This window comes from Nicotiana tomentosiformis, chromosome 1 (assembly GCF_000390325.3).
Source record: "Nicotiana tomentosiformis chromosome 1, ASM39032v3, whole genome shotgun sequence".
In the NCBI taxonomy this organism is placed as follows: Eukaryota; Viridiplantae; Streptophyta; class Magnoliopsida; order Solanales; family Solanaceae; genus Nicotiana; species Nicotiana tomentosiformis.
This window is the reverse complement of record NC_090812.1, coordinates 109,592,414-109,604,653: the sequence shown is the minus strand read 5'-3', so window position 1 is coordinate 109,604,653 and position 12,240 is coordinate 109,592,414. Positions and strand designations below refer to the sequence as shown.

At 40.7% G+C, this 12,240-nt stretch overlaps 3 protein-coding genes across 3 annotated transcripts; 1 reads left to right on the top strand and 2 right to left on the bottom strand.

The window, feature by feature from the left end:
• Nucleotides 1-220: 220 nt before the first annotated feature.
• LOC138908597 (uncharacterized) lies at nt 221-1,825 on the top strand. The gene is made up of 2 exons (XM_070199276.1): nt 221-832; nt 1,259-1,825. The coding sequence occupies exons 1-2, from the start codon at nt 221-223 to the stop codon at nt 1,823-1,825; spliced, it is 1,179 nt and encodes a 392-aa protein (XP_070055377.1).
• Nucleotides 1,826-9,377: 7,552 nt separating this feature from the next.
• On the bottom strand, nt 9,378-9,752 carry LOC138908589 (uncharacterized). The gene has a single exon (XM_070199269.1). It carries the CDS (start codon nt 9,750-9,752, stop codon nt 9,378-9,380), a length of 375 nt encoding a protein of 124 aa, XP_070055370.1.
• A 165-nt stretch (nt 9,753-9,917) lies between these two features.
• Nucleotides 9,918-11,305, bottom strand: LOC138908584 (uncharacterized). The gene is made up of 2 exons (XM_070199261.1): nt 11,087-11,305; nt 9,918-10,514 (listed from the first exon to the last, which is right to left on the bottom strand). Exons 1-2 carry the CDS (start codon nt 11,303-11,305, stop codon nt 9,918-9,920), a joined length of 816 nt encoding a protein of 271 aa, XP_070055362.1.
• Between the last annotated feature and the right edge of the window lie 935 nt (nt 11,306-12,240).

Sequence of the window (12,240 nt, the reverse complement as noted above, 5' to 3'; positions counted from 1 at the left end):
GAATCCGGTGGATGAAGTATATGAGCCACTGAAGACTTATTTTCCTGATGAAGAAGTGATGTATGTTGACGGGGCTGATCATGATGAAAAGCCAGGTTGGAAGCTCTTCTTTGATGGAGCTGCTAACATGAAAGGTGTCGGAATAGGGGTTGTACTCATTTCTGAAACAAGGCATCACTACCCTGTAATAGCTCAACTTCGATTTTATTGCACTAACAACATGGCTGAATATGAGGCATACATTCTGGGTTTGAGGCTAGCTATAGATATGGGAGTTCAAGAAATATTGGTTATGGGAGACTCAGATTTGCTGGTTCACCAGATTCAGGGAGAATGGGAGACCCGTGATTTAAAGCTCATACCGTATCGACAATGTCTGCATGATCTTTGTCAACGATTCAGGTCGGTAGAATTCAGGCATATTCCCAGGATTCATAATGAGATTGCCGATGCCTTGGCTACTATGGCATCAATGTTACACCATCCGGATGAGATTTATGTCGACCCTCTGCAAATCCAAATCCGTGATCAGCATGCCTATTGCAATGTGGTTGAGGAGGAACTTGATGGTAAGCCTTGGTTCCATGATGTCAAGGAATACATCAAATCAGGGGTATATCCGGCACATGCCACAGGCGATCAAAAGAGAACCATTCGACGTCTGGCTAGTGGAGTTTTCTTAAGTGGGGGAATATTGTACAAGAGAACTCCAGATCTGGGATTACTAAGGTGTATAGATGCTAAACAAGCCTCGACTATCATGGCCGAAGTGCATTCCGGGGTTTGCGGGCCACATATGAGTGGGTATGTCTTGGCGAAGAAGATTCTTCGAGTAGGTTATTATTGGCTCACCATGGAACGTGATTGCATCAGCTTTGTTTGCAAATGTCATCAATTCCAAGTGCACGGTGATTTGATTCATTCCCCGCCATCTGAGCTGCACACAATGTCGGCACCTTGGCCCTTTGTTGCTTGGGGCATGGATGTCATTGGACCGATTGAGCCGGCAGCGTCAAACAGGCATAGGTTTATTCTGGTGGCCATTGATTACTTTACCAAGTGGGTCGAAGCTGTAACTTTCAAGTCCGTGACCAAGAAGGCAGTGGTAGATTTTGTTCATTCAAACATCATTTGCCGGTTCGGAATTCCCAAGGTAATCATCACAGATAATGCTGCTAACCTCAATAGTCATTTGATGAAAGAGGTATGCCAACAGTTTAAGATTACGCATTGAAACTCCACTCCATATCGTACTAAGACAAACGAAGCTGTTGAGGTTGCTAACAAGAACATAAAGAAGATACTTCGTAAAATGGTGCAAGATTCGAGGCAATGGCATGAAAAGTTACCATTTGCTTTGCTAGGTTATCGCACTACTGTCCGCACTTCAATAGGTGCAACCCCCTATTTGCTGGTATATGGAACCGAGGCAGTTATACCTGCGGAAGTCGAGATTCCATCCCTGCGGGTCATTGTTGAAGCTGGAATTGATGATGATGAGTGGGTCAAAACCCGGCTAGAGGAATTGAGTTTGATTGATGAAAAAATATTGGCAGCAGTATGTCATGGTCAATTGTATCAGAAAAGGATGGCAAGAGCATACAATAAGAAGGTTCGGCCCCGAAAATTTGAAGTGGGTCAGCTGGTATTGAAACGCATCCTTCCACATCAGGCTGAGGCTAAAGGCAAGTTTGCCCCAAACTGGAAGGGGCCTTTCATTGTGAAAAAGGTGTTGCCCAATGGCGCTTTGTATTTAACAAACATAGAAGGTAAATGTGTGGATATGGCTATCAATTCTGATTCAGTCAAGAGATATTATGTATGATTTCTTTGCTTATCTTCAATCGCATTTTGTACTAGACACGTTCAAAGTTGGAATGACGAATGCATTTTATTCTGCTATCCCAAACACTTTTATCATTTGTTACCCCTTTTTGAGCCTTATTTATTTTCTTTCATACCCCTCTTTTAGAATCAGAAGCAGTGTTAGAAATATAAAAGAATAAAAAAAAAGAGAAAAAAAAAGAAAAAGAAGGAAAAGAGAAAAGCAAAGAAAGAAAAAAGAAAAGAAAAAAAAGAAAAGCAAAGTAACAAAAACAAAACTCTTATGTTTGAAGTACGTTCGACCTGATTTCTTTTAAGGATACGTAGGCAGCCTTACACCGTTCGGTCCCATCAAAATAAAAATCCAAAATTCCCCAGATTCGAAGAAACTGGGGCAGAAGTTTTAGTTTTGTAAAAAGATCTGATTCCAAAAGTTGTAATTTTGAACCCCTTCATCTTGAATTATTTTGAGCCCGCATGCTACCCTTTCTTTCTAACCCTGTCCAAACCCTACACTACAGTCCAAAGAAAGACCTTCTGATCAACTTTGAGGATGCCAAGCCAAATGAGATAGAGGTGCGATTTACATCACTGGTAACACCTTGGTTCATGGGCACAAGGAAAAATGAATAAATGAGAGAGTCTTATTGGTGAAAACCCTCACGGGCACCATAGGGCGATGGTGAGTCAAGAGAAAATTCAAATGAGAGAGTCTTATTGGTGAAAACCCTCACGGGCACCATAGGGCGATGGTGAGTCGAGAGAAAATTCAAATGAGAGAGTCTTATTGGTGAAAACCCTCACAGGTACCATAGGGCGATGGCGAGTCGAGAGAAAATTCAAATGAGAGAGTCTTATTGGTGAAAACCCTTACGGGCACTGTAAGGCGACAATGAGTTGAGAGAGGAGCAAATGAGAGAGGTTTGCTGGTGAAAACCCCTCGGGGCATTACAAGCTGAATCAGGTTCATGACTTTACAAAGAAATTGAATTATGGAAAACCCGGTTTTGAAGTATGAAGACATGGCATGAACTGAAATGTGATTAGTTGGATGGATTAGGCTGATCAGTCCGAAATGCATGTCATGATCATTGGAGCCAGTTGCTTCATTCAGATAAGTCTTTTTTCCATTTTTCTTCAAATAGTCATCTCTGTTTTTTTTTCTTTTATTTTATTCCCAATTCTCAAAGTCACTTCGCTTCGTTTCCTTTAGGTCTATTTTTCTAAGTCTCAGTCAAATTAGTCTGTTGTTAAGCAAGCAATAAAGGACTTCAAAGCTCATTACCAGCTTTTTTATTTGCACTAAGCGAAATTCGGCCAGGCACATCCCAAGTGACATAATGTAGAATTAGCAATGCGGTGGTAACTGAAGTTCAGGTGGTCAAGTGATTCGTGAATTTGTAGGAAATGCAAAGGTTCGACAGTTGTCAGAATGAAATTGCCATACGACGAGTTGAGTGTAAGGGATTCAAGTCATTCAGAGGTTTTGTGTTCGAGGTCCGATTGAAAGGTCAAACAATTCTTTGTAGCCCAAAGCAGCTAATCAGAATGAAGCGGGATAGTGACAGAAGAAGACACCTTCAGCAAGGATGCCACACACTAACCGCCACAGTTTCAAACTGACAAAATTTTCTTTGTTTCAAGCAGGGGCAAGAAATCTTGTTTGCTTTGCCAAGAATCCTCCATGAGAAAGCATGTTCCAGATAAGTTCAGTTTTAAGTTTCCGGGACCCTCCTGGATAATGGGAGTTAATTTCAACTTTTCAGGACCCTCCTGGATAATGGGATTTAAGTTCAAATTTTCAGGACCCTCCTGGATAATGAGATCTAGTTTTAAGTTTTCAGGACCCTCCTGGATAATGGGATGCAACTAACAATCAATGAATGTTCCTGGTACAAACTCGGGCAAAAACTTTTCTCTGTTTTGTCTGTGTTGTCATGATTGCAGGCACCCACCTGGAGAACGAGGGAATTCATTTCAGTTTTAAGTCAGCAGGCACCCACCTGGAAAATGAGGGAATTTATTTCAAGTTTTTTAAGTCATCAGGCGCCCACCTAGAGAATGAGGGAATTCATTTCAGTTTAAAGTCATCAGGCGCCCACCTGGAGAATGAGGGAATTTATTTCAAGTTTTTAAGTCATCAGGCGCCCACCTGGAGAATGAGGGAATTTATTTCAGTTTTAAGTCAGCAGGCACCTACCTGGAAAATGAGGGAATTCATTTCAGTTTTAAGGCATCAGGCACCCACCTGGAGAACGAGGGAATTCGTTTCAAGTGTTAAGTCAACATCAGGCACCCACCTAGAAAATGAGGGAATTTATTTCAAAGTTTTTAAGTCATCAGGCGCCCACCTGGAGAATGAGGGAATATATTTCAAGTTTTTTAAGTCATCAGGCGCCCACCTGGAGAATGAGGGAATTTATTTCAGCTTTAAGTCATCAGGCGCCCATCTGGAGAACGAGGGAATTTATTTCAAGTTTTTAAGTCATCAGGCACCCACCTGGAGAACGAGGGAATTCATTTCAGTTTTAAGTCAGCAGGCGCCAACCTGGAAAATGAGGGAATTTATTTCAAGTCATCAGGCACCCACCTGGAAAACAAGGGAAGTCACTTAAGAATTCAATTCAAGTTAGAAGTAGCAAAAGTTCGCCTCAAGAATGCGAGCTGACAGTCGGAGATGGCCAGAGGAAGAAGTCTCAACACAGAATAAAAGAGAAGTGGATCCGAAATGCAGAAGCCGATGAATAGATATGGGCTGCTCAAGATATGATTGAAGTCGCAAGTTTTGCATGTCCCATCTTGATCCGAAAAACCGAAGAAGAAATAACTAGCACCTGCAGCTAGCAAACATCAAGGTTCAAGTCAAAAGTTCGCATGAAGAACCATTCAAGACTCAAGATCAAGCTTCAGAAGACCCATAGATAGGAATCTTGTAACTCGTAGCTGATAGGCTTAGTTAGTTTCTTTTTCATTTTGAGTTTGGTGTAATAAGAAGCTTAGCAAGAAAGAGCAGAAGCAGCAGCAACAGTGAAACACAGTTTCTCGGTAATTCCAGTTACCAAAATTTCCAGAACTACACTGACTCGATTCCTCCATAGCCGAGGATATGTAGGCAACCTCGGAAGCAAGGTTCGGTCAAACGTTTTCAAAATGCTTCCATGGAGTATGCAAACGGTCAAAAATCGCTCGTATTTGCTCAATGTATCTTTGCCCAAAAACTCTTCGTGTTTCCAAGCAAAGAGGGGCAGCTGTGAGCACGTGATTTTTGCCCGTCTAAAATATTCCTACAAAATTCACAAATAGATTTTTTTTTCTTAATTGTTTTAGGTTTTATAGAATTTGTAGGGATTTTCGGTTAATTGTTTCTTGCATTTATTTGCATATTTAACATTCTAAAAATCATAAGAAAAATACCAAAATGTCTAAAAGTATTTCATGCATAACACTTTAGGTTTAGTTGCATTTAGGATTTAATTACATAAGTTAATTGCATTATTAAACAGAAAATCACAAAATATGGGTCATTTTCGTATTTTTAGCTTTTAATCACAAATTAAGTAATTCTTCCTTCATTAGTCTAAATTAATTAATGGTAAAATAGATAACTAGGTTTATTCCTACAAATTAGATTGATTTAACACTTAATTTAGGTTTTTGATTAATTAATTTTATTTAAAATCAAGGAAAAAGAAAAAGAGAAGGAAATTCGGTTTGGGTTTAAATCTGGGCCAAAACAATTTGGCCAAAACACTCACTTGAATTCCGCCAAGCCCAACCCCTCACCCGGTCCAGTATCACAACTAACTGCGAACGACGTCGTTTTGGACAGATCGATCTCGACCATTCAATCCATCGCCATCCAACGGACACAGTCCACTCTCACCCCCCATATAAAAAGCCTATTATGCGTCTCCCCCCCAGAACCCTAAACCTAATTCCTAACCAAGCGACGCCCACCCCCTTTTCTCTCCCTCCGTCGATTGAACTCGCTTGAACTCAAGCGAGTTCACCCTCCCTCCAACTCATGCACGTGGTTCCTTCACCCTCCCTCCTCCACGTCACCCGTCCCGTAACGACCTCTGACAGAAAAGATTCTTCTCTCCCTTAGGCTTCACGCGCTTTTTGTATTGAGAACAATCTCGGATGAATGGTGGTCGTAGGATCTGAGAGATTCAAGATCCTAGACCTCCATTTGTCCGATTTGGTTCACAAGAAAGAGAATCGGATTCTCGCGGATTTTTCGAACAGAAAGAGGAATTTTAGGGCACAACTTGAAGAAAATAGGTATGAAAATTTCTGGTTTGGGTATATATAGGGAGGTTAAGGGATTTCTTAGAGGTCGATTTTTTTTGGAACAAAAATTTAAGAGAAAAATAATCGGAAAGGAAAGCTAGGGTTCTAAAAAATATTCTTTTTCTTTTGAGTGGTTCATATTCATTTTTTTCGATTTTCTGGTTTAGTTTCAGAACAAAAAATACAAAAAAAAACGTTCAGTGTTCGTCTGTTGATTTTATTTTGATTACTGTGTAAATATTAAAAAAAACACATATTCCGTCTCTTTTCAATCTGGATTTTGAGTTGAAAATTGAACTTTGACTGAGAAATTGTTGAGTTCGCTGCTGCTCGAGAGGCTGCCTTTTTTGAAGTGCGGATTTCTCTTAGTCGTTGTTCTGCTGTTCATAGGTTCGTTTAGTCACTTTGTTTAGCTTTATTTAAACCATAAATAAAGCTGGATTTGTTAAATTATCCTCTTGCAATACTCTTAGTAGTTTTCAGCTTGTTTGAATCTGGAATGAAAATTTTGATTTGTTTATGAGCTGATTCTTTCCCATTTCATAGATTCATTAAGTGTACTGTCGATTGGTCTCAATTTATTTTTCTCTGTTAAGTTCTGGAAATATTATGTATTTTTTTTAGTTCTGATCCTAGATTCAACATGCTTAAAGTCTGAATCTGTTTGAAATCCTTTTCCTTGTTTGATCTTTGAATTGATTGGAATGTTAAAATCAAGTATTGGTCTATTGAATGCAAATGAGCAGCCTAGCATCTGATGAATGTTGTTCTGTTTCTCTAAAAAAATGTTCAAGTTCTATTGCGTACAATTAATTGATGCAAAAATCTAGTTTCATGTTTTCTTTCAAATAGTGGCCGAACTTAGCAAGTGAGGATAGCTTTGTAGCAAGTTTGCTTATTCTGAATAATGATTTACTTGCTTAAATGAACTTCAAGTTGGAATGTGTTGTTTAATTAATATGTTGTTACTGTTGTTTGTTGATACAACCAAGTTAATTTACAAGGGTAGCCCAAATGACTATCTCCTTGTATATCAAACATGGCCTTGAGAAAGAAGCATTACACCGTTAGAGATCCGAAAAAAGAGAAGAAGTATAGAGTTTATATTTGTGCTAATGAAATGATGTAATTTATGTTATGACTAGCCAATTTGATTGTGTAAATGGCTTTTATATCAATATGGACTGTTAATTAATCTTTTGTCCGCAATTATTCAGTGGTTAAGGCTACTGGTCCATTTCAGAGGCCCAGATGTCTGGCCTAGAATTTCGAACTCTGATGTATTTTTGATTGAGTTAATTAATTAGGAAGAGGATTTTCAAATATTTTAATAACTCCCTGCCAGTTTATTTGGCGTGGAATTTCCCAACAATTCAAGGTGTTAATTGAATTCCATTCAACTATGTCGATATTTCCATGTTTACCAAATAGTTTCAATTAGCCTTCATGTACGTAGACTCCAGTTTTAGTTTTATCATGCGTTGGAAGATTTATTGAAGAAGAACATCAGACATAGTATGAGCTCGTTAAAATAACTAGTATTTTAATAGAACACTGCATATGCTTTTTCCCACCAATAACTCCATAATTCTAGACTCTCACTTGTAATCTCACACTTTAGCAAAAATTGAATAATATCCAAACATCGTAGTTTACTTTAGGCGCGATTAATAAATTATCGTGACTATGAGTACGGTTCCCGTGGCATAGTTATGATACGTAACCCCAATTCGAGTGTGCGTTTCACGTGACTCGACCACAACTTCAAATAATAATAAAAATAAGCCTGTCGTAAATTGCGGGTGCATTTCATGTGGCGCGGTTTGCGACGTGTGCCAAAACGACAAGTGTACGACATCGTGACTTGTTCCAGAAATAATTCCATAAATAATTAAAAGCGGTTAAAAGGTAAAAATGCACAATAGGCTTTAAATATGTCTTAAATCAGATAATTAGGCCAATTATTACTAGTTAAGCGACCGTGCTAAAACCACGGAACTCGGGAGTGCCTCACACCTTCTCCCGGGTTAACAGAATTCCTTACCCGGTCTTCTATGTTCGCGGACCATAAATAGAGTCAAATTTCCTCGATTTGGGATTTAAAATAAACCGGTGACTTGGGACACCATAAATATTCCAAGTGGCGACTCTGATCAAATAAATAATCCCATTTCGAATATTGTCACTTTAATTGAAAAAACTCCCCTATCCCATACGCCTTCGGAAAAAAGGAGGTGTGACATGTACGTAAACCTTACCCTACCTTGTGAGGATAGAGAGGTTATTTCCAATAGACACTCGGCTCAGGAAAGCATAAGCACCACATTAATGAAAATATAGACAAGAAGGGACAGTACCAAAAAGTCATATAAAAGTAGAATAAAAACAACAAGATAGTAAGGTGATCAACAATGAAAGAAAACAACGGTTAGTCATAAAAACCTACTACCAATAGAAAGCGGGATTGCGTGCCAATACTACTATTATGAACACTCTACACTACCTACTCTACTACCCTAATCCTTGACCTACATACCTTCCTATCAAGGGTCATGTCCTCGGTCAGCTGAAGTTGCGTCATGTCTTGCCTAATCATCTCTCCCCACCTCTTCTTTGGCCTACCTCTACCTCTCCATAGGCCCTCCAATGTCAATCTCTCACACCTCCTCACCGGGGCGTCTGCGCTTCTTCTTCTCACATGACCAAACTACCTAAGTCGCGCTTCCCACATCTTGTCCTTAATAGGGGTCACACCCACCTTGTCGGGAATAACCTCATTTTTGATCTTATCTAACCTGGTGTGCCCGCATATCCATCTCAACATCCTCATCTTTGCTACCTTCATCTTCTGTACATAAGCGATCTTGACTGGCCAACACTCCGCCCCATACAACATCGTTGGTCTGACCACCACTCTGTAAAATTTACCCTTAAGTTTCGGTGGCACCTTCTTGTCATAAAAAACACCAGAGGCGAGTCTCAATTTCATCCATCCCGCCCCAATACAATGTGTGACATCTTCATCAATCTCCCCTTTCTCCGGAATAATAGACCCAAGGTACTTAAAACTCCCTCTCCTTGGGATGACCTGCGAGTCCAGCCTCACCTCCCCTTCCCCTCCTTGAGTCTCGCCATTGAACTAACACTCCGAGTATTCTGTCTTGGTCCTGCTCAACTTGAAACCTTTAGATTTCAGGGTTTGCCTCCATACCTCTAATTACGCGTTCACATCGTCTCGCATCTCGTCAATCAATACAATATCATATGCAAATAGCATGCACCACGGCACCTCCCATTGGATATGGCGCGTCAGTACATCCATCACCAGAGCAAACAAAAAAGGGTTGAGTGCCGACCCCTGATGCAACCCCATCATAACCGAAAAAATGGTCTGAGTCCCCACCTGCCACCCTCACTCGGGTATTTGCTCCATCATACATGTCCTTAATCAACCTAACGTAGGCAACATGTACACCTATAACCTCCAAACATCTCCACAAAACCTCCCTCAGAACTTTATCGTACGTCTTTTCTAAGTCGATGAAAACCATATATAAGTCTTTCTTTCTCTCCCTATGCTGCTCCATCAATCTCCTAACAAGGTGGATGGCTTCTGTAGTCGAACGCCCCGGCATAAACCCAATCTGGTTCTCAAAAATAGATACACTCCTCCTTACCCTTAGCTCTACCACTCTCTCCTAGACTTTCATAGTATGGTTCAGTAGCTTGATACCCCGATAGTTATTGTAATTTTGGATATCACCCTTGTTCTTGTATACATGAACCATCATGCTCTACCTCTACTCTACGGACATCTTCTTCATTCTAAAAATGGCATTATATAACCTAGTGAGCCACTCCAAGTCTGCCTTGCCTGCACTCTTCCAAAACTTCACCGGGATTTCATCCGGACCGGTTGCTTTGCCCCTGCTCATCTTACGCATAGCCCCCTTAATTTCATCAACTCTAATCCGCCTACAATACCCAAAGTCATAATGACTCCCGGAGAGTTCCAAATCACCTAATACAATGTTCTTGTCCACTTCCTCATTCAAGAGACTATGGAAGTAGGTCTGATATCTACGATGGATAAGCCCCTCATCCAACAAAACTCTACCTTCTTCGTCCTTGATGCACTTCATTTGGTCCAAGTCACACGCCTTTCTTTCTCGCACCTTGGCTAACCTGAACAACCTTTTATACCCACCTCGGCCCTTGAGTTCCTTATACAAATGAATAAAAGTTGCGATCTTGGCCGCCATAACTGCTAGCTTTGCCTCTTTCTTAGCCAGCTTATAATGCTCCCTATTTGTCCTCTTCTCCTCCTCGTATACACTTTCCACTAGTTTCAGATACGCTGTTTTCTTGGTTTCCACTTTTCCTTGCACCTCTCCATTCTACCACTAGTTTCCCTTGTGACTACCAGATTAACCCTTTGCGACCCCTAATACCTCTCTCGCGGCTTCCCTAAGGCACATCACAGTCATTATCCAGATAGTCCTCCAAGCCCCCAAAGTCACCAGCTTGACCCCCAACTCCTACGCTTTAGCTTCCGTCAAAGCTCCCCGCTTGATCATATGTTGGCTATACATCGCCATCTTCCTCCTCTTTCTCGTGATCTCAAGGTCCATGACCAGGAGCTCATGAAGGGTCGAGAGGTTCTCACTCGAGATGACCTTGCAATCTGTGCAAAGACCTCTATCGGACTTCCTACAGAGTAAATAATCAATCTGAGTCTCGGCCACCGAACTACAGAAGGTGACCAAGTGCTCCCTCTTCTTCGGGAAACTCGAGTTTGCTATCATCAAATCAAATGCTCTAGCAAAGTCCAGCAGAGGCGTTCCTCCTCCGTTTCTATCTCCAAAATCAAAGCCACCATGCACATCATCATACCCCCCAGATGTCGTTCTAATGTGACTGTTGAAATCTTCTCATATGAAAAGATTATCGGTATGCGGATACCACGTACCATCTCATCTAAATCCTCCCAGAAACGCCTCTTGACTTCCTCATCCAAGCCTGTTTGGGGTGCGTACACTCTGATTATCTTCAAAGTAAAACCTCCAACAACTAGCTTAATAGTCATCAGCCTGTCATTCACCCTCCTAACCTCCACCACTAGTTCATGGAGGTCCTTATCAACCAAGATACCTACCCCGTTCCTGCCCCCATCCTCCCATAATACCATAGTTTGAAACTGCCCACATCCCGCGCCTTTTCTCCTACCCACTTAGTCTCATGTACACAAACTATATTAATCTTCCTTTTCTCGAGAATCTTCGCTAACTCTACAGATTTTCCAGTCAAATTTCCTATGTTCCAAGACCCACCCCACTCTCACAATAGTAGCTCCCTTAGCCCTCTTACCCCCCGCACCCCTCCCCCATGATGACTCCCCCGAGGACAAGACCTTACCCTACCATCATTCACCAAAGCCACTATAATTTAGGCGACACTACTATCCCGAAAATAAGCGACAAAAATAACATGAATTACCAAAATATAATCTACCACTAAAGGTCGTAAAACTGGCGAAAAAATAAAATAAAGGAACTAACGGGAACTATAATCTACAACTAAAGGTCAGTAAAACATGTGAAGAAATAAAATAAAGGAACTAAATGTAATGACCCGACCGATCATTTTGAGCATTTGCACTTCACTCGGTAGTTTACGGGAGTGAGTAGCTCCGTATGATATATTTTGACTTGTGTGAATCGTCGATTTTGATTTTCAGGTATTTCAGAATCAAATTGGAAAAATGGATTTCATTGTTGAAACTTTAAATTGGGAAAGTTGACCAAGTTTGACTTTTTAGCATTTGACCTCATATTGGAATTTTGATGGTTCTGTTAGCTCCGCTGGGTGATTTTGAACAAGGGAGCACATCCAAATTGTGATTTGGAGGTCCGTGCTTGAATTTGGCTCGAAATGGCGAAAGTTAAAATTTTGAAAAGTTTGACCGGGAGTGGACTTTTTGATATCAGGGTTGAATTCTGATTTCGGAAGTTGGAGCAGGTCCGTAATATCGAATGTGACTTGTGTGCAAAATATGAGGTCAATCGAACGTGATTTGATAGGTTTCGGCATCGGTTGTGTAAGTTAAAGTTTCAAAGTTCATTA